Source organism: Hypoxylon trugodes (genome assembly GCF_022578975.1).
Source record: "Hypoxylon trugodes strain CBS 135444 unplaced genomic scaffold F4822scaffold_5, whole genome shotgun sequence".
Classification (NCBI taxonomy): Eukaryota; Fungi; Ascomycota; class Sordariomycetes; order Xylariales; family Hypoxylaceae; genus Hypoxylon; species Hypoxylon trugodes.
The window spans coordinates 1,605,621-1,631,273 of NW_026250020.1; the positions used below are offsets into that span (position 1 = coordinate 1,605,621).

A 25,653-nucleotide genomic window follows, 5' to 3' on the forward strand; every position below is an offset into this window, starting at 1 on the left:
ACGTTAGGTATTCACGACAAAATTACATACAGAACTATACATTAATCATCGGCCCTTTCAACCTGGTAGGCCCTGGTGATTCTCTGGTTTGAATCTCGCATCGCAATTCAACTTCATTTTGGCAAACTTCCAAACGTCCCACCCATTTCGGCGCCTATACAAAGTGAGGTATCTCCCGTTTCAAAAGACAAAACAAAGAATCATTCATCTCAAAGTCTCAATGTGTGTGTGTATATGTGTGCTGTTGCATCCTAAGCCTGAAGTTCATGACTGGTTAGCAAGGTAGTTTGCCGCCTGAATAATGAAAATTAGTACCCCGACAGTAAAGAAATATTGGTAAAAACTATCTTACTCGTTCGAGATTGTAATCGTACTTCTCTAGCGCGTTTACCGCATCTGTTCGCGAGTAACCCATACCAGTAAGGTTCACAATAGGATCATCATGTTTTCCCTCGTCACTTAACGCTCTTCCTGCGGTACCTGGTCGCCCCGAGTTTTGGCTTTGAACCGGGGACTTGTTGTCATCACTACCTGTTTTTGCAGATGTGTCGTTTGGAGAATCCAAACTAGCGAAAAGAGCCTCCCAGTCTTGGTTATTTGATGGAGCCGGGGCTTGGCTCGAGAATGACGAAGTATTCGCATTGTTATTTGTTGGAGCTTGACTAGCCGTCGCGGCTGAAGTAGACGAGACAGTGCCAAAGTCATAGCTGCTATCAATTCCAAATGCGTTCGAAACATTGGTTGATTCACTCTTGGGTTGACTCGGTGGTGGACTGCTATCGAATACAGGGTTGAAATCATCAAGGTTGGACCTCGATAGGTTGGCGAACTCATCATCCGCCGAACCTTCTTTAGCATCTTCAAGGTCTGCAAAATCGTCATCGTCATCGAAAGCACCTTTAGGTGCAACAGGAGCTGAGTTTGTCACTGTAGTTGGTGTGGGGGCGAAAGAACCGGCGGTTTTGGGTGAAGAGAAAGAGGGAGAAGCTTTCGGTGGTTCGGGGAAAACGGAAAGGTCACTTGTACTGGTATTAGTTACTGCTACGAGAGCATTTTGGGATAAACGCGCTGAAAATCAAAAGTCATACTTTGACGGGTGAGATGCGTGCGAAGAAGTCGTCGCAATCTCTGCGGCTGAGTTATCGTTCACAGCAGCGGCACTGGACTTGGAAGCTGTTGGAGAAGCTGGAGCCTGGTGTGCCTCCTTGGGCTCAGTCTTCCTGTCGCCCGGTGATGCTGGCGCGAAGTCATCATCGAAGCGGTTCCCCTCGCTGGCAGAATCGGACTCGTCGTCTCGCTCTAACTCAGAAATAGGAGGAAACTCCGAATTGAAGGTTGAGAAGGCGTTGGAGTTATCCTTTGTCGACTTATCCTGAGGCTTTCCGGTGTTGTTGATGCTCGCGAAGGCGGAATCAAAATCCACCTGAGCATTACCAGAATCTTTTAAATTGCCGAATAAGTCACTGTCCCTGTTGTTGGCGTACGGCGTGGTTGGTGCAGGAGCTGTAGGGGTCTCGTCGGGAAACGAGCCGGGGATAGATCCGTCGCCAGTGTTCCTCGGCTTATCTTCTCCCTGTGTGGAAGGTCGTTTCTGATTGGTGTCGGAGTTGGATGCTAGGCTCTGACCGGTGGAAGCTGAGTCTATAGGAACGGGAGTAGAAGCGGAAGCCGAGGGCGTAGCGGTGCTTTCACCAGCCCTGCTAACAGGAGGCGAAACCTGGCGCGAGGGTGCTAGCGTTTCGGACGCCTCACCAAATGGTGCAAAGCTCGGGCTCTGCTGATGAGACTCAGTTGAGGATTGGGGCTCGGCAAAAGTGGGTTGGCGACTCACGGTAGGGGTGGAGCTGCTCGGTGTAGCAAATGATCCAATACTGGCCGTTGATGTGCCAGTATCTTGGTGCTTGAACGAAGTAATCGGGGGCGATGAGGTGCTCTCCCCACCGAAGTCGCCAAAGATGTCATTAAATGACCTTTCGCCGTACGATTTAGCGGGAGGCGAAGTGAAGGTGCCCATTATATCGGTACTCCCCGTCCGTCTGAAAAACGGGTTGTTAGCGCTCGTTGTCGACGGCGCGGGGCTCGATACTTGGGCGGAGGTGGCAACCGGAGAGCCAGTGTTGATTTGGCGGGATAGCTCATCGTTGCTCTTGGTGAGGTCTTCAACCTCGGTCTTAAGCTTGTCCCGATCACCTTCGGTCGTTGAAAGCTGCTTCTTGTTAATGGCGACCATACCCTTTTGCTGCCGCGCCTCCGATTTCAATTTCTCGATCTGCGGCTTTAGCTGAGCAATCTCAGTGTTAACGGAGCTAATACGTTGCTTAAGGGATGTATTTTCTTGCTGATCAGCCTGAAGAGCCTGCGAGAGTTGCTGATGCTGGCTCTGGAGGTCCTTGTAGGTGCCATCAATAGTAATCAACTCATTTGTAAGTTTCTTGGTTTCTTCACGAACGTTCCTTAGTTGCTCTTCCAAAGAACGAACATCTTGGGCTTCCTTCTCATATAGAGCGCGCAGTTGTGACAAGCGCGCCTCGAAGTTCCTCTTCTGCTCGCTTGCTTGGTTGATTTCATTTTGCGTGGAGTTGCGTTGACCCTGGACCTGTTGCATCTGTTTCGACAAAGAACCGACTTGGTTGGACAAGTTGGCCAGCTCAGTTGTCTCATTTGTGAGTTTCTTGCTAACTTCTGGGTCATTATCGCCAAGGAGATCCTCCATGGCAGAAGCAGAAGGGGGAGGGGGTCCCCGTTGAGCAGAGCCGCTGGAACCTCCGGTATCATGGGAGGTCAAGGTTTTACCAAAGGAAGAAGATGGGACGAACGGCTTGAACGTGTTAGCGGTAGGCGAAGTTCGTACGGGCGAGGTGGGCGGTCCACTCGCAAAAGGGTCTCTCGTTGCCGAGCCTCCCGTCGATGCCGGAATTTGAGGCGGGGCTGGACTAGGTGCAGCATCAAGGCCAAACAGGTCATCGATCGCGGACTTCGGCTGAGGTGCTGGTTGAGGCACCGGTGGAGGTGAAGGGGCCGGGGCGTCGAATGGAGACGGGCTAACAGGAGGGCGCGCTTGGTTCCGTATAGACGGGGGAATAAGGTTTGGCGGAAGGGACACGGGTAGCGGGATGTCCCGTCGACTCCGCTGCTGTCGAATAAGGTACATAGCAACCGCAAAGGTGTCCCTGTTTAGTTTACCCTCCGAGTTGATATCCGCGAGGTCCCAGATCTGGGCTAAAGCATCCTCGGGCAAACCAGATTGACTCAGGAACGGAACTGCCTCTTCCCCAGTGATGAAACCCTTGTTTGTCTTATCCAAGTCTGCGTAGAATTGATCGAACCTTATCTTGTCGGCGGCAGTGACTAGCCAATCACCTCCTGTCACTTGAGGTGCTACGCCCGTAGCCTGAGGGCCTAGCGGAGGCCTTCCTAGAGGGCTAGTTGTTCGCGCTTGCGCCTGTCCACTCAGTTGTCGGGGTATAGCGGAAATAGTCGGACCGGTAGGTGCGGGACTTTGTCTTTGGGCCGAACCGGGGCGTCTCGTAGCAGCTTCGTAGAGCGGGGCAGGGAGGATATTCGGTAGACCCCTCAAAGCACCAGACTTCATGGAGGTGAGAAGGTGCATTGCAATAACGAATTCAGTCAATACAAGTGCTCCCCTCTGTTCCGTATCAGCCAGTTGCCAGATGCGTCCTAGTACTTCGTTGGGCAGCCCCGATTTCTCGAATATGTTCTTCGCCTGATCGCCAGGTAGGATACCACCGGGTTGGAGATTCTGCCTCTCAAATAATACGGTATATTGGGAAACCTTCTCGGGCGTCAGGGGCGGTATTCGGATAGGTCCACTACCGGATGATTGGGCCTGTATCGGTGGGTGAGCCGGCGGCGGTGCATTAGTGTTGATATTAATCCCATCGAACCGCGGTAGAGGACCTTGCTGGAGAGCTAATTCAGGGGTTGGGTCGCGTCCTGCTTGGGCATGGCCGATAAGTCGTAAGACGATTCCGAAGCCAGCTGGTGTTAAGAATCCGCGGTTCTCCTTGTCTGCTATTTGCCAGATCTGCCGGCGTAGAGGATTGGTCAGCATATTTTTCAAGTTATGTCGCATGTCATCCTTCGGGTTGGAATTGTAATAGAAGGAAGACCTACTTCACCGAGGACACGAGAATCTAGTCGAGTCTTTTCGAAAAACTTAACGGCGACCTCTCCCGTAACGACACCGACATTATCGGAGTCCGCTTGCCGGAATAGTTGTCCGTATGCTCGTTTCTCTTCGGGGGTGAGGTTAAGCGCCGGCGCAGCTGGAAAGGGATAGACGGTTAGCTATTATTTTTTAATGACATCTACATGAAGCTAAACAAGTGCTTAACGATCAAATAGATGATAGATAGTTATTGTAATGGTTGATTAAGAGTTATCAATAACTCACCGGCGTCAACACTAGATTCGGCAGACATTATTGCGCTGCCGAGCTCACCAGGCTTCGATTTAAGACAGAGCTCGGCGGCGAGGATATCAGGGTTTGTTTCGAATGCAAACGAAAATAGAGGGAAAAAGTCAATTGACAATGAATTAAAACGGATATAGAAACCGGGAATTGTCCGTGTAACTAAGTCGTTACAGTAACGCTTTGACAGACAAGAGGCCGTCCAAGGTTTTAGGCCGTTGTATGGCGAAAATGGTAGGATAGGCAGAAAGGTTGATGTTTTGATGTTGGCTGTCTCCAACTTTGGCCCTTTTTCGCAGGAGGCTGGAGTTCTGGGTTTCTAGAGTCTTACCTCTAACTTTCTTACTACCACTAAATTTTGCAGGGTAGCCCTTGACTGGGCCCCTACCTCTCCTACCTCTAGTACCTCTAGCTGCCCTCTGCCTCTAAAAGGTCTACGTAGGAGGTTCCACTTTTTACTTAGCTCCTCTAGCTCCGGGCTCCCGGGTACATCTACCTAGCATTGGGGTACATAACATATGCACGTACCTTTTGAGACTTCAATTAGGTACCAAGGTAGCTTTATGTACTCTTACATATGTATGTACGTACAGACTTTAAATCAATTTAATAATAGTAGCGCACGTTATATGACGATCCAGTATTTTAATCATCAGCATCATAATAATCGTCAACGCCAAGTATCTAGTAAGAAGGAACAATACCATTATTTGAATCCATCATGTTCCAAACCTTTCATGTCGAATTTCATTGTTCTAATCTAACCAAAAATATTGTCGTGATCTCCTTCCACCATATCCAACCAATCTAGGCTCCGACACGGAAAAGCAGACATATCCCAATGAGTCAATCCTCGTCAATCCATCATGTTCGAAAAAAGACCACAACGATTTCCCCCGTCACGAGTGCCGCAGTACCCAAGATGTAGGATCGTCGTTTTTAGGGGATAGGTAGATATGCATGCCGCTGCGAGCTGCAATCGAGCATACTGCCACAATTGGCTGACAGTTGGTTCAACCGCGCATAGCGTAAAAGGTAGACATCGAATAAAGTGGGATTGCTCGTCTGTATTTCAACCATTGGTTCGCCCGCTGTCACACTGCATACAATCTGTTAAGCGACACGAAAAGCCGAAAGTCGCAGAAATGACACAAAGTTACGTCTTCCTCTGTCAGACTATTATTATTGATTTTGTATTGTTTTCTTACTAGGAAGAATACTCGAGGGAATATCATGCTATTAAAAGTCGTAGGACGGATGTACAAAGTGTATACTAATTTCTTGCTACCAGGCTCAATCACTGTCGAATTAAAAACTCCCCTGCTGCCTCTCCACTAATCTCACGGACAGGTCCACGTTTCTCTGCTACCTAAGCACAACTAGCACATCTCTCATACGCCTTTTAGTATAAACAGAGAAGTCCTATCGCGGCAGGCCTGAATCGGAGGCGACAGTGGGAGCAGAATATTAAAAAATGCCTTTAGCCGTGACACGTAGCATGAGTAACCTCAATTTTAGTACTCGGCATCAACATCTCCCTCAGCCTCTAGGGAGTCGGTGGCGACCTCCTCGTAATCACGCTCTAGAGCAGCCAAATCCTCACGAGCCTCGGAGAACTCGCCTTCCTCCATACCCTCACCAACGTACCAGTGGACGAAAGCGCGCTTGGAGTACATCAGGTCGAACTTGTTGGACAGAGCTGACCAGGCCTCAGCGATAGCCGTTGTGTTGGAAAGCATGCAGACGGCACGGTTGACCTTGGCCAAATCGCCGTTAGGAACCAGCTGAGGAGGCTGGAAGCAGATACCGAGCTTGAATCCAGTTGGGCACCAGTCGACGAATTGGATCGTGCGCTTGGTCTTGAGCGTAGCCACAGCCGCGTGAGCGTCCTTGGGGACGACGTCACCTCGGTATAGCAAGCATGTAGCCATGTACTTGCCGTGGCGGGGGTCACACTTGACCATCTGGTTGTAGGGTTCGAAGCAAGACATGGTCATCTCTTGGACCGAGTTGGCCTCGTGAGCAGCCTTAGCGGCCGAGATAACCGGCGCGTAAGCAACTAGAGGGAAGTGAATACGAGGATACGGCACCAAGTTGGTCTGGAACTCGTTAAGATCGACGTTGAGAGAGCCATCGAATCGAAGAGAGGCCGTGATAGAAGACACAACTAAGAAATATTAGTACTAAAGCAAAATGATACCGTCCGAATTCCTCCGTACCTTGGGCGATCAAGCGGTTCAGGTTCTCGTAGTTAGGACGCTCCAGGCCGAGATTTCGGCGGCAGATGTCGTAAATAGCTTCGTTGTCGACCATGAAGGAGCAGTCAGAGTGCTCGAGCGTGGTGTGTGTGGTAAGGATAGAGTTGTACGGCTCGACGACCGAGGTAGCGGTTTGCGGAGCAGGGTAGACACAGAATTCCAACTTGCTCTTCTTGCCGTAGTCGACCGACAGACGCTCCATCAACAGAGCACCGAAACCAGAACCAGTACCACCACCGAAAGAGTGGAAGACCAAGAAACCTTGGAGACCAGCGCAGCTGTCGGCGACACGTCGTACTCGGTCCAAAACCTGGTCGATGAGCTCCTTGCCCACGGTGTAATGACCACGAGCATAGTTATTGGACGCATCCTCCTTGCCGGTGATCATCTGCTCGGGGTGGAATAGACTACGGTAGGTACCGGTGCGGACCTCATCGACGACGTTGGGCTCGAGATCGCAGTAAATAGTGCGAGGAACGTACTTGCCCTGGCCTGTCGAATTCGAGACGTTAGAACGGTTTATTAGCTTGACCAAATTTTATTTTACTCACCAGTCTCGGAGAAGAAAGTGCTGAATCCCTGATCGGGATCCGCAAGCTTGCGCTCTTCAGTCAAGTATCCATCAGGCTGATTGAATTGTTAGCGAAGCTCAACGGCATAAATAGGTTAATGTTACCTACCTGAATGCCATGCTCGAGGCAGTAAAGCTGTAAGGAACCAAAGTTAGTTTTAATCTCGAGTCATGGATGTACCGGGATCGTCAATGTTCGGATCGCCCGTATATGCGACAACCACATCCCACGTCCAAGCCGAATAGACTTACCTCCCAGCATGAATTGGCGATCTGGCAACCCGCCTGGCCGACTGTATAACAAAATAATAATTAGCATAGATGTTCTTGAGGTTGGTATACGGAAAGGGAAAGCGTTTGCGTTATGAGACACGGATATGCGGTGAAGGGGAACGCGTGCCTCGAAGGAAAATAGAAACATACCGTTGATGCTAATGATCTCACGCATCTTGAAGAATAGATACGGTGCAAAATCAGGAGTAAGAGTTGAGCGAGAGAACAAGAAACGGGAACAGGCAGGTCAAAAGTAGTCCCTTGCAGGAGAGATGTGGGTGAACGGAAATGTAGGAATTGAAATTGAGTCGAAAGGAGATTCTGTTGATGCTTTTTTGGACGGGTCGTTTTTACCCAAGCAACTAAAAGTTGCAAGTGGGGGGCGGATTAAAAATTCACCCCTGGTTCGCTGGGTCGCTGGTTGGGTAAGAGCTTTTGTTGATATGAGGTTGCCTAGATTGGGACTCGGGGCTGCGCGGGAAAGCACACAGACCACGTAAAAATCATTAAAAATGCAGGGGGGATTGAAATGTTCTCAGGGGGTACTGTCACCCTTTAGTTACTTAAAAAGTTCGTGTATGACAAACTAAGGCTAGGCTTTCCAGTCTTGGCGGCAGCAGCGACGCATGCGTTCTGGCGTTACAGCGTTGGTGACCAATTGCCCAATACCATTTTGGAAAATTCGATCTTCATTAATAATTCAAATTCAAATTCAAACAATACACTAAACCATCTATGTGTAGCATTGGATCATATTTGGGATAACCATCATGTTGACCAATCTAGCCCCTATACTTTTATTTGTTGCAACCGCCTATGCGAATACAGAAAAGGCCATTTTTCTCGGTCCAGCAACGGTCAACATCCCTTCTGCACATCCGACACTGACTGACTTACATATCGATACCCTTTCACCCAATAATAATTGGGCGATACGGACACATCTTAATGCTCAATTCCCAAACAGCTCATTACCACACGGCAAAGCGACATGGCTCATCCTTGACGAACTCACCGAAGGCCAACGTTACGAAGTGAGAGTATGTTGGGCCGCAACTGTAAGTAAAAGAATATTCTATAATGTTTCGCCTTAAAACGTTTCGGTTAACAAAGGCTCATTACTTTCTAGCAACCTACCGAATTCAAAATCAATACCTATGAATTGCAGACTGTTTTTGATACTGCGGAATTGATATCAGAGTTATCAGAATATTCTTGGTCTCGCCAGCCTGTTGAGACTGACAACACATCTCAATTTAAATCGGAGAAAAGTGTTCATGTCTCAGATACAGAGAGGGAGGCGTCAGTCCTCTTTCTCCAAATTCTAGCGGCGGCAGATTACTACACGACGAATAAGACGTTGATGAATCATGTGCCGCCTGTCTATGTAGACATCATTCTCGACCCCTTCCTCCTCGGCGTACTGCCTCGTTCACTATTGCCAACCGTGGGCTACATTATTGTGGTAGCTATCGCGTCATGGTTTATCGCGCGACAGATCTCAATATGGATTCGTAACTTAGGAGTGGAAGAAACCCCTGAGAAGAAGACACAGTGAGGTAATAGAGAAAGCTTTCATCACTGCTTCCTATATTTGCCTTCTAAATCCAAACAAGAGAGCACCATGCAATTCCCTGCTATCATAATTCGTGATCCACATTCGCCAACGCACTCCACCCAGGCCCGAACTAGCGTATGACCGCAGCATGGCCTTCATCTTATCCATAATTCACTTTATGCTTAAAAAAACTCATAGCGAATCAAATGCTAAAGTCGATTTCCTAGCAGAAAAGGATACGGTGGAAATGCTGCAAAGTGAGAAAATAAACTCCATGGTCTATTATATGCCTGAAAATTCACCAATACCAATGGCGATTCAGATGTTTCTCACCAATTTCCGGGATATCCCCCCGGTTGACCATGATGAGGGTGCGTTCCAGTAGGAACCGGGGGCCCAGCGTTCGCGTAGGAAGGTTGTCCCGGGTATCCGAGAGGGCCTGTTGATGGCGGTGGTGGCATACTGTATGATTGGTTGCTATATGTAGAAGGAGGTGGCGGATACTGTTGGTGGCCATTATACTGAGGTTGATTCGGTGGTGGCGGTGAAGTGTATTGTGGGTGTTGCGCTAGGCATCTAAGTTAGTTGAACGGAACGACTGATGGCTGACAAAAAATTGCTTACAATAGCCGTTCCCTTGGGGAACTGGACTGTGACCGTAGGTGGAATGCGGTCCCGAAGGTGGTCCACTTCCATAAGGGGGATTTTGGTGTTGCTGACCTGGAGGCGGGCTATGATAAGAAGAGTTCTGGTGGCCTCCTATTTGGCTAGGAGCCGGGGGGTATGATGTCGCGCTATGTTGCCCAGGTGGCGGTGGGTACTGTGGTGTCCCATGTTGAGTAGAGCCGGAGGAGGCATTGTATGAGGGCGAGCTTTGTGGGTGAGGCGGAGAACTGTAGGACGGTGTCGAAGCATTGGTCGGTTGGTAGGATGTCGGGGGAGCTTGACCGGTATATCCACTCCCTTGACCCGAATTCGAATAGCCGTAGCTTTGGCCCTTCACAATACGTCAGTCGGGGAGATTTCCTTTCGTCTTCATTCGAGTGCAACATAACATACCGGCTGATTTCCATGGGGCCCTCCAAACATGCCAGCGACACCACCCATCACCGAACCAGCTAAACCGCTGGAGTGTTGCGGTTGATGCGACTGACCACCATGGTAATTCTGCGGCTGCTGAGGCTTGTTACCAGATGAAAATAAATTCGACGCAAGTTGGCCAACAAGCTGGCTAGAAGCGCCCCCGCCGTGACCCCCAGACGAGCTTCCATGACTGTTACCGTGACTTCCACCAAGACCACCAATCAATTGTCCAGCAAGGCCTCCAATACCGCCCGAACCATGGCTGCTGCCACCCTGAGGTTTTCCGTGACCGCCGGAGAATTGGCTTAATAATGAGTTGGCCGCGAAGCTCTGCGGTTGAACATCGTATTAATATTTTCTACTTCAAAATACCAAATCGGCGGAGCGAGTTCGTAAACTTACGCCGAATCCTCTTTCGCCAGTCGGCCCATCAAGTCCTCTACTGGCTTCGGGTGGAAGGATGGGTTCCATCCGACCATCAGGGTGCTTGACAGTCTGTGTACCATCGGGGTGTGTGATAAGTTCTTGTTGGCCTGGAATTCCATATGGATGTTCATTTACCTGGGCAGGCGTGTTTCCTGGCGCAGCATGTGTTGGCGTTTCCCATTGAGAGACGCCTGTCGAAAGTTGGACATAATAATATTTCTTGCTTGCGCCATCCCATTGCGCTATCCATCCTGGTGGGAGTTGTGGTGGCTCGTACGTAGGGCCTTCGTTAGGAGAGGCGGGGCCAGCCATGGCGACTATGGGAGGGGTCTTATCGCGTTCCCCTATAGCAAAGGTACGTGGGTGGGTAGATTGGGAGAACAGCCGATTCGATTAAAGAGAGGAATTCGTAGGAAGGGAATGAAGCCAACTTTGGAAAAAGACGGAAGGTTCCCTGGTTAAAAAGAGGAGGGTGTTAGTCAAATGTTTGTATTTAAAAAAAGGGCGGGTTGAGGGCGGTATGGCATGGGCACGAGAATATGGTATGACTTGCCTCGGGGTGGTCGAATTTAAAGGATGTGAAAGAGAGGGCTGTCCAAGGTCGCAGAAAGAAAATGAGACTAAGCCATTTAGTTAGGACCCTGCAAAGACCACCGTAAGAAGTAAGGACGTGAAAAGCGTTGTAGGTAGTTCGTCAGTGCAGCTCGAGTTTTTAGTGAGATAGATATGCCGTGTGGCCGTCGCAGGTTTTCTGTTTCCTAATAAGTCTAATAAGTACTTAACGTGCCTAGGTGCGTACTTTCAGCGCCCAAGATACAAGGTTTATACATGCGGGTTAGGTACATGTGTACCCGACAATCGAAGTTTTGGAGGGGTGTTTAGGGGGGCCCACAGTGATGCTATGCCACAATTAGATGACGACGTTAGCCACAGGAGCTACAAAAATATTGAAAGAGAAAAGAAAGAGGCACCTGAAATGAAATTCTTGTGAGGTCGTAGTCCACCAACTTTTAGCACCAACTTCCAACTTTACTATCATTATTACTATATCTTTAGAAGTATTCCGAAATCTTCCCAAACCAAGACTATTATCGCATCATAAATAACATACATTTTACGGTAATTCTTTGTTTTCCATTTTAGATACGAACTCCAACATCAACACGGCTCAAAATGTACGCTACATGACACCGCTTTTTCATGTTAGGTGATAAAGGCCCTAGGCAGCAACCCGCTTGACACAATTTATTGTGGCTGAATTCCATCACGGAACAAGGTCTCGCCTCGTCGGCTACCTCCTGATTACGAGGCCAAACTTCCACAACAGGAGCAATTGTTGCGCTTTTACTTGGTACACATCATGCAAATGGCTAGAAATTGAAGGGACCCAGTCCTACTAGTAAATTCTTTTTCCAGTACCAGTCATTGGGTAGGTATTTTAGGTATCTACAGTAAGTAGGTGTTCGGGCTGTCCGCATCACCCCACAATCGATTTGGTTATTCCTATATCGAGTTCAGTATTTCTTTCGCGGGACATCCTAGTAAAAAGGTTATCTAATTAAGAGCAAAAATATTGGCCCCCACCTTAGGAAGGGGGTAGGTAGTTACTGTACCTACCCAATGCACCTAAGGTTAGCACCTCATGTATCATCTCTTTAGCATCTTCAAGCTTCATCACATCATGAATGCTTCTTCACATATCGAAATTACTAGTCCTCAAAATGGGATAGACATACGCCCTTAATATGTCATTCTTTTTCAAACTATCCAGATAGAGGAGTGATGACTCCTGAATGAATCTGGCTACTGATCCCCGCTTTGTTCCAACTCGAAGATACCTTGGCCTATGAAATATTACCCCGCCGCCGGCTCGCATAGGTGGATGAAAAGAAGAGGGTGAGCAAACAACACTCGAAACAGAACAGTAACGAACCCATCTATTTGAAACGAGCTCCCTGGAGGCTCGTCACGTTACCAATGCATCCAAAGGACTTCTCCCTTGGTAGGGCAGACAATGATGTCGACCGTCAATCACGTCTCGGGCAACTCCGTCAGTTCATCCTCAACGGCTCTCTTACCAGCGAGGAACATCGCTATGTGAAGATTCTTCTGTCTGCGAAACACATAGACATTATTAGCGAGCTTCCAGTGGAACTCATAAGTCAAATCGCCGAATTATTAGACTTACATCAATTTGTTGCTTGTCTTGCCGTGTCTAGGCGTTGGCGTGACAAATTCCTCTCGAGACCTGTCATAAGCCTCATAATCAACAAATTCTGCCCTTCGCTGGGGCGTAAGTATGGGGATCCTCAATTCGGTACGGAAGAATGCCTCAAAATCCTTCACAAAATAGGACGTTTACGCTGGTGGTGTTTTCGGTCGAGCATTGCGAAACAATTCACTTGGGATCATGAATCATATTTTAGACCTGACCCGGTGTGTCACGGCAATGTGGACGATTTGTCCCTTTTCTATTCACAATTCAATCGTCTTGGGGATGCCGAACCAAATACAACGGCATATTTGAGTGCTTTATACTCAAGTGGCAAGATAGCATGGCTTGCGAAAAGTCGCATAGTGGTAGTCGATAACCTATGGACTCGAATGCGGAAAGTTTTTACTGCGCCGTGGGGCCCGTTCGTCGCCCCAGCACTCGCACTACTTGCGCATGGCAATAGACTTGTCGTTGCTTCCATGGATCGCTTGTTGTAAGTACTTCTTCGCCCAGGTGGAATCGTAACATCGCACTCATTTACTCCAATAGGGTCGCGTGGGATCACGTCTTAAATGTCTGTTTGGAAAAGAAATTGCCCGGCTCTATCAAACATGCCACAACAGATGGATATAGAGTCGCTGTAATCCTTTTCAACGGAGATATCTTTTTATGGGAATTCGGCGGCAAACTCTCAGCACTTTCGACAACTTCTATGATGAAACATCATAATCGTCTAGATCCCAAACTACAACGATCATGGACGGCGAATCTACGTGTGATTCTTCATCCTGGATGCGACAAGACTTTGTTCCTAGCTTCTGGTTACACTGACTACATCGATTCCAAAGCCGTTCTCAAAAGAGTGGTGTACGAATTCCAGGATATTAATCATGTTAAGACTTTCGAATTCGAAATACCCGCAAAAGTCTATAATATGATGGACCTTGCCGATGTCGGGGTTCAAATACGCAAAGTCCTGCCTTACCGCCGCGACACCATCGGATTCTGTGAACCGTACGCACGTGCCGACCCGAGACCATTGACACCCTCTGAGACCTTCGTCGAATTCGACATATACGATCGGAAATTTTCCGCGAGGATCGATGAAGAAATTGACTATCAGAAATTTGGCTGGCCTACCATGCTAGAAGAAGCTGACTTAGATTTCCTAGTCAGATTCCATAATAACGGCTTCACCGCTTCCAGTATTCTAGACGAGGGTTGAATTCATATCCAGTAACTGGATTCCGAGCACGGGTAAGACGACGTATAAAGCAGCTTTTTACGCTACACGTACCTACCTAGGTACCAAGACAGTATTGCAGCTGACTCGACATTGGTTGCGCCAGTCTGAGTTAGCAGTCTTCATGCATGTTCACAACGCCTCTATCACTATCACGATTCAATAGCCTCGTGCTACCACCAGCCACTAATTTAAGCTGGGCAATAAGAAGCTACAAGCATCTCCTCATCGCCGTACTGTGCTAGCTTCTGTATGAACATGCCCAATTTCTTTTTCTTTCGGGGCGGCATGAAAAGTGGCGTTATCCCTTGCATAATAGACGGAGTTAACCCAGGTATATCCCAAAGAACACATCTCACACGCAGACGGCCAATTTGAAGTCGATCTGAAATAAACGGATGGTCGGTATTCATAGAGGTCCTTTCAGTAAACCCTTCTCCAGCTTCATTACGAGATTATTTGCATGTGAAGTCGGCCATTTCGGAGAGACTCTTCATAAAGAGATTTCATCGCAAACCCCGCATCATCAAACATCGGACTTTTCGGAGTAATTCTAAGTCCCCCATGAATCCATGTTCTTTATAATCAGGCACGTCTTCATCCGACCCGGTTGGGTCGCACATAGTCGAAATTTTTGTGCCCTAATGGCTTCGGTTGGTGATACACAACCCCTCCGAGCTACACGACCGGAACCTAAAAAGGTTGTATGACGTTGGGGGTATTACGAATGGTTACTATTCAACGATTATCTGTGCGGCCTACGATGATTTCTAATTTAAAGGGCTTTGAAAATTCAAGTTACCTCCTTGACGTCGGCGAACGACGTTACATGTTACCATCAAACCTCCGAGGAGCGGTACTGTAGACCTTGGTACACAACCCATCGCAATTATACGATTACGAACCCCAACAACGCGCGCCAAATTATTGGATAGATGTACTACAGCCAAAGAAACCATACAAAAGTTATTGAAGGTACTTAATTTCAGCGGAGGAAGGTTAGGCTGGAGTTAAACTCCTACCTATACTGATCCCCGTTAAGTTCCTTCTACCCCGCAAGCAGCCCGTTTGAATGGTCTAATCCTACAGGCTTGGACCTGTCACACTTGTCACACGCAGCCCCACCCCCACAACTCTCTATATGGCGGGTCTTTTCTGGGGTAATATGAAAACGTCATTGGGTCAGCTCAGTGTTGGAGCATGATGATCAGCTATGATTTTCTGTATTCCGACCACACACATCAAGCGCTACAAAATAGCTACCTGCCCAATTCTAACCGCTGGTGGATTCAACCATCTATTCACGTGTGGTACATCTCTAGAGGGATCGTCGACTATTGGTTCCACGGGTATGCTGCCTACCGTTCACCTAGCTAATACTCCAGCGAATCCGACTTGCCGATTTGGCACCATTCGCGCCGATATTCTGCATGTTTACCGTGCCTCGGCTGGTTCCAGCACCAGTAATAGAGAATCTTGGTGTAGATTTCACATGCAACCCCAAAATATCCTTCGAGACATGGCATTCCCGTCTTGTTTATGCAGGGCCAAGTTTCTATTAACCCGGGGAATAGACCCAAGATGGCATATTTACCCCGTGGGGAGGAGAATAAAGAAAGAGATTCTTTCCAGATTCGATCTCCGACTCCCCGGTTTTTCGAGAAATCCTCTGGAGAAACTGCGAAATTGGGTAAGTCGTGCGGCTAAGGGTCTGTCGCTCGGCGTAACATGCTGTCGTGTCCCTCAAGCTATGGCGGTCAGCTGGGCGGGAGAGAGTAAACATGGGCCATGTGCGCCATGTATTCCTGTTCAGCCTTAGATGTTATTGTCTTAGTTCAGGTTATCCCTTGGTGGTATGGCATGCGCGTCATCCATGCATCATCCAAAGAATGGAGTCTATATAAGATCGCTATGTCGCTTCATAAGACATAGTGAGACAACCTCCAACAAGGTCTCTCTGGGCCCTTGGTATCAACAAACAGAGGTAACATTTATTCGAGGACCCTTCCTCAAGTTACCCCCTACCTTAGCTGTCTTGGTCATACCCCAGGGACACCATGTATAACCTGTTTGTTACTTTAGTGTCAGCCGCTGTGTTCACCAGCGTTGCAGTCGCTCTTCCTGCACCAACTCAGACACAGCAGAAACGGGCTGATACGGCGTCGGTCGTCCTACCACAAGGCACCATTGTCGGTTCCGTTTCAAATGGAGTCGAGAATTATGGAGGCATCCCATTTGCCCAAGCTCCAGTAGGAAGCTTACGTCTGAAACCGCCACAAAAACTCAATACTTCCCTCAGCACTTTCGATGCCACTGGACTTGGTCCATCTTGCCCTCAAATGTTCTTTTCTACCGATGGGGATCTTCTCACCTCTGTTCTTGGTGACCTGATTGATCTTCCACTCTTCCAAGTCGCCACGGGGCAAACAGAGGATTGCTTGACTATGAGAGTGCAACGACCAGCAGGTACCGCAGCAGACGCCAAACTGCCTGTTCTCTTCTGGATATTCGGCGGAGGTTTCGAGCTTGGTAGCCCCTCAATGTACGACGCTTCGTCTTTGGTATCCAATGGTGTGGACCAAGACAAACCATTTGTGTTTGTCTCCGTGAATTACCGAGTGGCTGGCTTCGGGTTCCTAGGCGGAAAAGAAATTCTCGCAGATGGCGCTGCGAACTTGGGTCTCTTGGATCAGCGGATGGGTCTTGAATGGGTTCAAGATAATATTGAAGCCTTCGGAGGTGACCCGGAGAAGGTGACAATATGGGGAGAATCGGCTGGTGCTATCTCCGTGTTTGACCAAATGGCTCTTTACGACGGCGATAACAGCTACAATGGAAAAAAACTTTTCCGCGCAGCCATTATGAACAGTGGAAGCGTCGTGCCGGCCGACCCAGTCGACAGCGCTCGTCCTCAGGGTATCTATGATGCTGTGGTGAAAGAAGCGGGTTGCGACGGCGATTCCGATACGCTTGCGTGTCTTCGTAACGCCGATTACGATACGTTCCTCAACGCGGTAAACAGTGTCCCTGGCCTTTTGAGCTACACTTCTGTCTCGTTATCTTACCTTCCGCGACCTGATGGTAAAGTCCTGACAGATAGCCCTGATGTTCTTGCCCTCAATGGCCGATACGCAGCCGTGCCCATGATCATCGGTGACCAAGAAGACGAAGGGACTCTGTTCAGCTTATTCCAGTCCAACATCACAAATACGGATGAACTCGTCAATTATATCTGGAAGATTTTCTTCCCCGCTATTGACAGGCAATACGTGGAAGGTCTTGTCGACACCTACGATCCTTCGGTTGAAGCCGGAAGCCCTTTCAATACCGGCGCATTGAATAATCCGTATCCAGAATTCAAGCGTCTCGCGGCGATTCTTGGTGACATGGTATTCACCCTCACGCGCCGAGTCTTCCTCGATTCGGCTTCTTCCGTAAACCCCGACGTGCCCTCATGGTCGTACCTAGCGTCTTACGATCGTGGAACTCCAATATTAGGCACGTTCCACGGCTCCGACTTGCTCCAGGTGTTTTACGGGATTTTGCCCAATTACGCTAGTAACGCTATTCAAAGCTACTATATCTCGTTCCTATACACGACGGATCCGAATGATGGGACTAGCTCGAACTATCCGCAGTGGCCGCAATGGAAGGAGAATAATGAATTGATGCAATTTTGGAGTGATAAGAGTAATTTACTGGCGGATGATTTCAGGAATACATCGCAAGCGTATATTGCTGATAATGCGGCAATATTCTTAATATAATGGTAAATCTTGGAGGGGGTTGGTATGTGGCGTTCGGAGTTGGTTGGGGTTACGAGTGCGCTCATTAGGCGGCGTCTTGAGGGGGATTGGTACGATCAAGCAAAAGTTGATACGAAGCTATTGCATACGATGGTCGCATTATTGTTTTAAAATGAAATAAGCTGAGATGTGCGGGCTCGATAGGAAGGAGGAAAATCAAGACTTAATAAGGGCCGTATATAGTTGAGGTCCGAGAAAGATATACACATCCAAGATACCTCCTTCAAGGGCATGGCGAAGCGAGTGGGTCCATCTCTTGGACTTCGGCAAGATACAGTTGACCAAAAACGTTAGGTTAATAATTCCATGCATCATAACCAAGATATCCCGAGAAGAAGAGGAGAATGTAACATCATTAGCCGGCCCCATCATACATGTACTAGGATATATCCTTCAATTGGCGTCGTTGTTGACTACTCGATATTTTAGCATCATGAACACTATCGCTCTCGCCGGAGTTCGTTGCGACAATGCGATACTTTTTTATACTATTCTTATTAAGTGCCTTCGGCCGCCTCAAAACACTAGCAAATGGATTTGGTGCCGAAGGAGAGGAGTTGTTGGGGAAGGTTGATGGTCGTTCAATCGCTGCGGACAAGGAATCTTTCATAGATGCGTTGGTCTCAAACATGACGATCGAGGACCTTGGTTAGTTTCTCTAGAAATTTATCCGTCTTGAATCATGTTGCTAACTGGCCGATGAGTTCTACAATTACACCTCATGTTCGGAGGGGATATCGTAGGGGTCAAGTCGAAAAATGAACTCTATGGTATGTAGACTAACCATGCCAAAACTACCATATACTCATCGAGGTACTAGATTACACGATGCGCTTCAGTCCAGACTCGCCTATAGGCGTAATGCATGATTGGTTTGTCCCATGGGTTGTCACATAAGCTCCTGGCTTACCCTCATCCAGGTACCCGCTCAATACCTCTCACTACAACTCCCTCCAAGCATTGAATTTAGAGAAGTCGCGATTGAAAGTTCCACTCATGCATGTAGGAGAATGCCTTCATGGTGTGGGGTCGTTCAAGCAATCTATGTTCCCACAGAGCCTGGGTCTGTCCGCCAGCTTCGATACCGACCTCGTATATCGCGTCGGCCGCGCAATTGGAACCGAAGCGAGGTCGATAGGAATTCATGCTTGCTTATCCCCAGTTCTTGATATTGGCCAAGATCCAAGATGGGGACGTATGCAAGGTATGATTCCTGGATTTTTAAAAAAGATTCTTTTCATATTGATATCGAATAGAGGCGTGGGGTGAAGACAAGGTGTTGACTTCTCATATGGGGGTTGCCTACTCTAGCGGACTATCTAAAAACGGTTCCTGGTCTGAACCAGACGCCGCAGCGCCGGTGGTGAAGGTATGCACTTCTCGCACTTTTGCTATAACCTCGTTAATGATTGGTGTTTCCGGGTAGCATTTTGCCGCTCATGGATCCCCGCAGTCTGGCCATAATACAGCGCCTTTCATGGGCCATGGCAATCGACAAGTATTGCAGGACCTCCTAATGCCCTTTAAGGCTGCGATCGAACTCGGCGGGGTGAAGGGAGTCTTGATGTAAGATATAATCATTTGATCGTGTTTTCTAAACTAAAAGGGTTAAAGGGCGTATAATGAACTTGATGATATACCGGCTCATGTCCACCCAATGTTGTACCAAGCGCTCGAGGATTGGGGGTTTGATGGCTTCACAATTGCTGATGATACTGGTATCAATACCCCCAAGAAATATGCTGAAATTTGTATTAAACATGATAGGTATGGTTGAGCTTCAATCAGTACATCGGGTCGCAAGTTCCCCAGCGGACGCAATACGGCAATGGTTCAATGCTGGAGGAATGATCCAATTCTACGATTACCCGCTTGAAGTCTACCTCAATGTGAAACCCCACATCCGCTTAAAAATAACTGACATTAATACGATTTCAGGCAACAAGAGACCTAGTTAATAATGGTTCCGTAGAGTTGACCACGCTTCAATCTCACGTACGGAGGATATTGGGTGTTAAGTGGGATCTAGGTCTCTTCGATGACCCTTTCATACCAGCGGAAATCGACCCTCGAAAAATGGTATATGACCACCGGAACTTAGCCCTCAAAGCTGCGCAAAAAAGTATCGTACTTCTAGAAAACAAGAATTCCACTTTGCCATTAAAGCCACGAGATCGAAATATTACGAAGATCGCTCTCATCGGCCCCTTTTCCGATGTGCTCAATTATGGCGACTATTCCGGCCAATGGGGTCAGTATCCCGCGGACGCAGCGCAAACTATTCGCGAAGGAATGCTTAAATATGCAAGTGAGGGCGAATTCGAATTGGTCTCTAGCTGGGGTGCGGATACCTGGGAATACAATGCGCAATACGTGATCCCGCCGTATCTCTTGTCGTCAAACGGCACAATAGGAGGTCTTTCCGCAACGTACTTCGCCGATACGAATTTCAGTCAACCAGTAACACATAGAATAGAGACGCCAGCTCTCGACTGGGGTTTATATCCTCCAGATGGCCTGACCTCTAATAATTTTAGCGCTATTTGGGAGGGCGAGCTGAAATCTCCGGTCGATGCCGATGTGAATGGTTGGATTGGGGCAGCAGTAGGACCTAACACAACAGTTAAACTCTTCATCAATGGTAATCTGGTCACATCATATGGTGTAGATGGACTCCTCAAAACGAGCAATATTATGGGAAATATCATGGGGTACGATTTCACCACCACCAATGCAACCTTACCTCCTGATGGATCCGCCCCGTTCACGTTCAGAAAAGGGGCGACTTACCATATCCGCATTGAGTATCAGACATACAACCTCTATAAGAAAGTAGAGAATGTAAATTCTCTCAATTCGCAACTTATATTATTTTGGAACCTCGTCGACCGAAACGGAAATGCCGTCGACCAAGCCGTCCAACTTGCGAGCTCTTCGGATGTGGTAGTTCTAGCTGTTGGGGCAGCTTGGAATAGCGACGGAGAAAATGGCGATCGCGGTACTCTCGGCCTCGCCCCAAGCCAGGACCTACTTGCTAGGGAGATATATAAATTGGGAAAGCCGGTTGTGCTGGTCCTTCAGGGTGGACGGCCTTTCGCAATCGACTATTATAACCAGAGTGCCGCTGTGCTAAGTGCGTTCTTCCCTGGCCAATCTGGCGGACAGGCTATTGCGGATGTGCTCTTCGGCACTGTCAATCCCGGTGGCCGTATGCCCGTTACTGTTCCGAAGCATGTTGGTCAGCTTCCAGTGTATTACAATTATAAGCCAACAGCCCACTTGGTAAATTACCTAGATACCGAGTCATCACCAGCATACTGGTTTGGGTATGGGCTTTCATATACGACGTTTGAAGTGCTAAGATTCGGAGGTTCGGCGAGCGGTGCCGAGTCCACGGATTTCAAAACGGGAGATACGATTACGTTTACAGTCATTATTAAAAACAATGGCACTGTAGCTGGGAGTTATGTGGCGCAAATATACGTCCTCGGACGTGTCTCATCCGTTGTGCAGCCAGTTAAACAACTTGTTGCCTTCGAACGTGTCGACATACCAGCCGGGCAGGAAAGCACAATTTTGCTCAAGTTGGATGTGAATAGGTATCTGACTATTCTCAATAGGAATAATGAGTGGGAGTTAGAAAAAGGACCATATACTTTCGCCCTCTTAAACCACGGCGGAGATATCAATACATCAACGAATGTTACTTTGAATTGTGTTTAAGGAAGTGGTAGGTGCATGCGCTGTGAATGGCAGGGGCGGGGGACTTAGGAGAACTCATAGTCAACAACAAACAATTTCATCGCAAACATGGACGTGACTGGTTTAATTCGAACTTAGGAATTATCCTATGTGTTTTATTGCGACTAGTTTTTTTACTTGAATAATAAATGTGCGAGACAATTATTTTCGCACAAGATCGCACTCGAGAAAAGGACAAGCACCTGCCGGCCTGTACTCATTGCTGGTGGTTCCGAAGTTATCGCCACCACTTTAACAATTCCTCAAACCAACTAGTAAAAAAAATCGGTTCCTTATGTTTAATTGAACTATAGGAAATCTATAGATTGTTCAGCAGTCTCGGGCTGCTAGCAAGTTATCGGGGGCCACCGAGTCGCATCGCTTGATTAACCGCTTGCGACAATACCTACCATCATCTCGCCCTCTAGGAACCCCATTTGCGACAAAGGTATACGCACCAGTATCAAGTCAAAAGACGGTAAAATGTCGAGGCGCTTGAACTCCAACGCACCCTCTCATCTTTCCCGACGCACTAAGAGTGATCAGTCGGATGATGATGCCGCCGTGCCATCGCTACCACCTTCTTCGCCACCCTCTGACCAAGAGTCATCGCCAACACCCCCTCCGAGATCGAACCCTATCAATTTCAGGATTCAAGGCCTTGATGGAAGACCCTTATTCCCTGACTCAGCCTATCCGCTGCCCCTCAGAACGCCAGAACGTCCACAGACAGATACCGAGGTGCAGGCCGGCCCGAGCAATGCTTCGAATGAGAGTGATATGAAGGAGCAAAATTCAGCACCCAAGTTCAAGGATATGATCGAGATGATTCAGGCGCACATCGAGGAGTTGAAGCAGAGGCCGCCGCTTGACACGCCGGTAGCTGACAAGGAGGACAAGAATGGAAATGATGGGGGAAAAGCGTCGGACAGTGAACGAGAAGAGGGGGAGATATCGGAGTAAGAAGGTTTACGCTATTCGTAGTATGAGATATCTACCTCCTTAGAATGCCGTCGCGGGGGCATGGAAATCCGCCTCATAATTATTTTACGATGCCTGTTATTCTGTAGTTATTGAAATCGGAGTCTTCATGAAAATAAATCAGTCAAAAAAAATTTTTAAAAGGGGGATAATTCATCGATACATACATAAACCTGTCTGGCTTGAAAAGCTATTGCATGAAGCCAATAGTGCTCTAATGAGTCCTTGGCATGAGGCCCCCCACCACCGCCCCCCTTTGACCCGAGACATGTCGGAAGGAATGAGCGAGAACTGCCCCACCGAGTGGAACGTCACTTACCTACGGACAACCAACTTAGTTCACCTTAGAACTGATTCAGTTTCTACTTAAATTAATTTAATTAACTAACCCGTTTACTAATTCCTGCGCGTCTCGCGGAAACATCAATAAATCATGAATGAAGCAACTCGAGATTCATGTCCTCCCTTTCGCCTCGTCCCTCGCTTGAAGCACCCGATATAACATGTATCGCGCCGGAGCCTTTCGAACCTATACCCCTCATAGCCGACATCCTACGCACCGGATATTGTGTGCCCGGTTCTGTGTTCTTGGTTGAGGGAATTGACTCGGTTCATACGTCTAAATCCAAGAGATGGCGCGCCGTGCGCTTGCTACTAGGAGATGGTGAACTATGCATTCAAGCCCTGCTCTCTGCTGAGATGCACAGATACATAGATCAGGGAGACATCGCATTCGGGTCCTACGTGAAACTAGATCGATTCCGAGTCGAACGGAATGATGCGTCCAATAACCCCAAGAGAGCCCCTTCAGGCTCTAAGGGCAAGGAGAAGGAACGAGGTAGCCGTCACGCGGAAAATAGTATGGTTTACCTAGTTGTGGAGGATCTTTCACTGGTCGGGTGGAATAATGCGCTCGTTGATGTAATGGACGTTGAAGTGACTCAACCCAACACCGAGGTCCAGGAAGATCAGGCTGAAGCAAAACCCCCATCTCCTCCCAGAGTCGACACGGTCGTAGCAAACCACGGCACGCAGTCATTCGATAGCGGAATCGGTCTACCCAGAGAAATCGATGCCGACGATGATTTCGAAGTCATGCCGGATGCCGCCACGAAGGTAACACAAAATCGACTCGATCTCGCAACGAGGACCAAGGATAAAGCAAACAACCTCCCCTGGTCCAGCAATAACCCAGGCAAACCTTTAAAACTTACAAAGCTACGCTCAATCCCCAATTTACCGTATAAGCAAAATTGGAGTGTTAACGTACTAGCCGTCGTATCGGCATTATCGCCAATTGAACCGTCTGGCCTTCCGCCCTACACCCAGCGGCAGACGCGACTCGCGGATCCGTCCACCGATAAGCACGTGCTTCTTACCGTCTTCCTAGATCCGGACCGGTTTGCGCCTGCCGTCGGAAGCGTCGTGCTCCTGCTTGGTGTCAAGAACCACCGTTTTGACGGCGGGTCCTTGAAGAAATACGCTAGCGACCGACCGCCTATTGGTCAGGATTGGTGGTACGAGAATCCGGCGCAGTTTGACTGGTGCGATGTTGAAGGTCTGCGAACGTGGTGGACTGAGAATCAATTATACTAATTCCTCATCGAGGGATGATGCACCGAAGACATTAATAGTTCCTGGGTGGGTTGATATACAGTTCTTTCGCCTAACGAATAAAACAATATCAAAATTTGCAGGACATATATCAATTTGTGTGTGATAATCCTAATTACAGACATTCCAAACCCAAACTCCTGCCTATGATTGATTCTAAAGCCATTCCCCGCGACGCCGAATACTTCCCGCCTAATTTCTCATATCTCATCAACACGTTCAAATCCAAATTCATTCGTATAGCAAACCGAGCTTAATCCCTACCATCGTCGCTATATCGAGGGGGCTCATCATCAGGCGGAAGCTCATCGTCACTACCATAGCCAACGTGAGATTCAGCACGAGGGCTAGCAGGAGAAGCCGCGCGGGAGGAGCTAGAGGTGATAGCCCGAGAGCCAGCATGCCCGTTATTCCGTGCCCCATTTCCCGCACGCACCATCTCTTCCGCTCGATCCAATGCTGCCATATACTCAGTAGGCGAAAAGCCCTGGTAGTTATCCCCGAAATAATGGCGCATATGATGTTCACACATCAGGTAATGTGTTTCTGGCTGGAACTGACCGGTCCCCGAACGAGCGGCTCGCTCCCGCCCTTCTTGTAGCCAGCCTAGTAAGGCTTCGCCGGTGGTAGCTGGTTCACGGGCCGATCCGTGGCTATGTGAAGTGTGTTGGTGCGGCGGTTGATGGTAGGATTGGTGCTCGCCACAGTTACGGCAGTATCCGCGGGAATCGTAGTCGTGTATACGGCTTCTGAATCGAGTGATGGTGGGGTATTGTATATGGCCCGGACCAGTGCTACCGTTGAAGTTGCCTAGGTATGGGTCGGCCCAGGGGTTATATGTCCATTCCTGGCTAGGGAAACATGTACCGCTATTGCTAGTGCTGTGGTGGTTGCGATGGCGGTGGCGACGGTGGCCGTGATGGTGGTGATGGTGATGGTGCCCGTGCGCAAATGGACAGTCGCGACCATGACCACATGAACAATGGTCCGAACGGGGCATCGCGTCTATTGTATTTAAGGTATGTAATTAATAGGTGACAGAATTCTTAAGTCTTGAGAGAGGAGATGCTGCTTTCCAGGTTCTTATATTAGACATTATGTTGAAGGAAGGGAGAACTCTCGGGGGGGGGGATATTGAGTTATATGGGAAAGTAAACCAAAGCCTCTAATCTAACAACTAGCGTCCAATCAGGTCCGCGTTTGAAATGCCACCTACAATGTAGAACCCCGATGAAATGTTGCGTGCGAGATGGTTGTAACTGACGTAGAGTTAGGAACATGTTTAGGCACCTGGGTAAACAAGACCGCATCACAATCACCACCAAGGCAACTAAGCTTAGCATCAACCACACACTCAAAACCAAGACTACACGAGAACACATATATTCCATGTATCCGTATGACTCGAGTAACTGCTTTATATTTGGGTAATCAATAGAAACACTCTAATCC

At 48.3% G+C, this 25,653-nt stretch overlaps 11 protein-coding genes across 11 annotated transcripts; 7 read left to right on the forward strand and 4 right to left on the reverse strand.

The window, feature by feature from the left end:
- Window positions 1-35: 35 nt before the first annotated feature.
- F4822DRAFT_252166 (uncharacterized protein) lies at window positions 36-4,522 on the reverse strand. The gene is made up of 5 exons (XM_051454450.1): window positions 4,415-4,522; window positions 4,135-4,286; window positions 1,089-4,045; window positions 353-1,019; window positions 36-294 (listed from the first exon to the last, which is right to left on the reverse strand). Exons 1-5 carry the CDS (start codon window positions 4,440-4,442, stop codon window positions 265-267), a joined length of 3,834 nt encoding a protein of 1,277 aa, XP_051314413.1. The 5' UTR covers window positions 4,443-4,522; the 3' UTR covers window positions 36-264.
- Window positions 4,523-5,794: 1,272 nt separating this feature from the next.
- On the reverse strand, window positions 5,795-7,819 carry F4822DRAFT_252204 (tubulin alpha-B chain). The gene is made up of 6 exons (XM_051454451.1): window positions 7,685-7,819; window positions 7,514-7,554; window positions 7,371-7,397; window positions 7,242-7,317; window positions 6,652-7,182; window positions 5,795-6,599 (listed from the first exon to the last, which is right to left on the reverse strand). Exons 1-6 carry the CDS (start codon window positions 7,707-7,709, stop codon window positions 5,947-5,949), a joined length of 1,353 nt encoding a protein of 450 aa, XP_051314414.1. The 5' UTR covers window positions 7,710-7,819; the 3' UTR covers window positions 5,795-5,946.
- Window positions 7,820-8,087: 268 nt separating this feature from the next.
- F4822DRAFT_252429 (uncharacterized protein) lies at window positions 8,088-9,302 on the forward strand. The gene is made up of 3 exons (XM_051454455.1): window positions 8,088-8,592; window positions 8,664-9,093; window positions 9,216-9,302. The coding sequence occupies exons 1-2, from the start codon at window positions 8,305-8,307 to the stop codon at window positions 9,090-9,092; spliced, it is 717 nt and encodes a 238-aa protein (XP_051314415.1). The 5' UTR covers window positions 8,088-8,304; the 3' UTR covers window position 9,093; window positions 9,216-9,302.
- Window positions 9,257-11,367, reverse strand: F4822DRAFT_252272 (uncharacterized protein). The gene is made up of 5 exons (XM_051454452.1): window positions 11,155-11,367; window positions 10,578-11,055; window positions 10,152-10,505; window positions 9,717-10,089; window positions 9,257-9,660 (listed from the first exon to the last, which is right to left on the reverse strand). The coding sequence occupies exons 2-5, from the start codon at window positions 10,911-10,913 to the stop codon at window positions 9,422-9,424; spliced, it is 1,302 nt and encodes a 433-aa protein (XP_051314416.1). The 5' UTR covers window positions 10,914-11,055; window positions 11,155-11,367; the 3' UTR covers window positions 9,257-9,421.
- Window positions 11,368-12,578: 1,211 nt separating this feature from the next.
- Window positions 12,579-14,041, forward strand: F4822DRAFT_429260 (uncharacterized protein; the record flags this gene model as incomplete). Its single annotated transcript, XM_051461063.1, has 2 exons — window positions 12,579-13,309; window positions 13,366-14,041. 2 exons carry the CDS (start codon window positions 12,579-12,581, stop codon window positions 14,039-14,041), a joined length of 1,407 nt encoding a protein of 468 aa, XP_051314417.1.
- A 1,057-nt stretch (window positions 14,042-15,098) lies between these two features.
- Window positions 15,099-16,187, forward strand: F4822DRAFT_252345 (uncharacterized protein). The gene is made up of 2 exons (XM_051454453.1): window positions 15,099-16,043; window positions 16,142-16,187. The coding sequence occupies exon 1, from the start codon at window positions 15,273-15,275 to the stop codon at window positions 15,876-15,878; it is 606 nt and encodes a 201-aa protein (XP_051314418.1). The 5' UTR covers window positions 15,099-15,272; the 3' UTR covers window positions 15,879-16,043; window positions 16,142-16,187.
- On the forward strand, window positions 16,117-17,826 carry F4822DRAFT_429261 (sterol esterase; the record flags this gene model as incomplete). Its single annotated transcript, XM_051461064.1, has 1 exon — window positions 16,117-17,826. The coding sequence occupies one exon, from the start codon at window positions 16,117-16,119 to the stop codon at window positions 17,824-17,826; it is 1,710 nt and encodes a 569-aa protein (XP_051314419.1).
- A 287-nt stretch (window positions 17,827-18,113) lies between these two features.
- On the forward strand, window positions 18,114-21,708 carry F4822DRAFT_252362 (glycoside hydrolase family 3 protein). The gene is made up of 9 exons (XM_051454454.1): window positions 18,114-18,513; window positions 18,570-18,635; window positions 18,686-18,737; window positions 18,786-19,069; window positions 19,122-19,234; window positions 19,292-19,431; window positions 19,480-19,583; window positions 19,633-19,754; window positions 19,804-21,708. Exons 1-9 carry the CDS (start codon window positions 18,336-18,338, stop codon window positions 21,586-21,588), a joined length of 2,844 nt encoding a protein of 947 aa, XP_051314420.1. The 5' UTR covers window positions 18,114-18,335; the 3' UTR covers window positions 21,589-21,708.
- A 296-nt stretch (window positions 21,709-22,004) lies between these two features.
- F4822DRAFT_252480 (uncharacterized protein) lies at window positions 22,005-22,701 on the forward strand. Its single transcript, XM_051454456.1, has one exon. The coding sequence runs from the start codon at window positions 22,090-22,092 to the stop codon at window positions 22,567-22,569; it is 480 nt and encodes a 159-aa protein (XP_051314421.1). The 5' UTR covers window positions 22,005-22,089; the 3' UTR covers window positions 22,570-22,701.
- A 249-nt stretch (window positions 22,702-22,950) lies between these two features.
- Window positions 22,951-24,318, forward strand: F4822DRAFT_252496 (uncharacterized protein). The gene has a single exon (XM_051454458.1). It carries the CDS (start codon window positions 23,044-23,046, stop codon window positions 24,181-24,183), a length of 1,140 nt encoding a protein of 379 aa, XP_051314422.1. The 5' UTR covers window positions 22,951-23,043; the 3' UTR covers window positions 24,184-24,318.
- Window positions 24,319-25,325, reverse strand: F4822DRAFT_252495 (uncharacterized protein). Its single transcript, XM_051454457.1, has one exon. The coding sequence runs from the start codon at window positions 25,199-25,201 to the stop codon at window positions 24,455-24,457; it is 747 nt and encodes a 248-aa protein (XP_051314423.1). The 5' UTR covers window positions 25,202-25,325; the 3' UTR covers window positions 24,319-24,454.
- Between the last annotated feature and the right edge of the window lie 328 nt (window positions 25,326-25,653).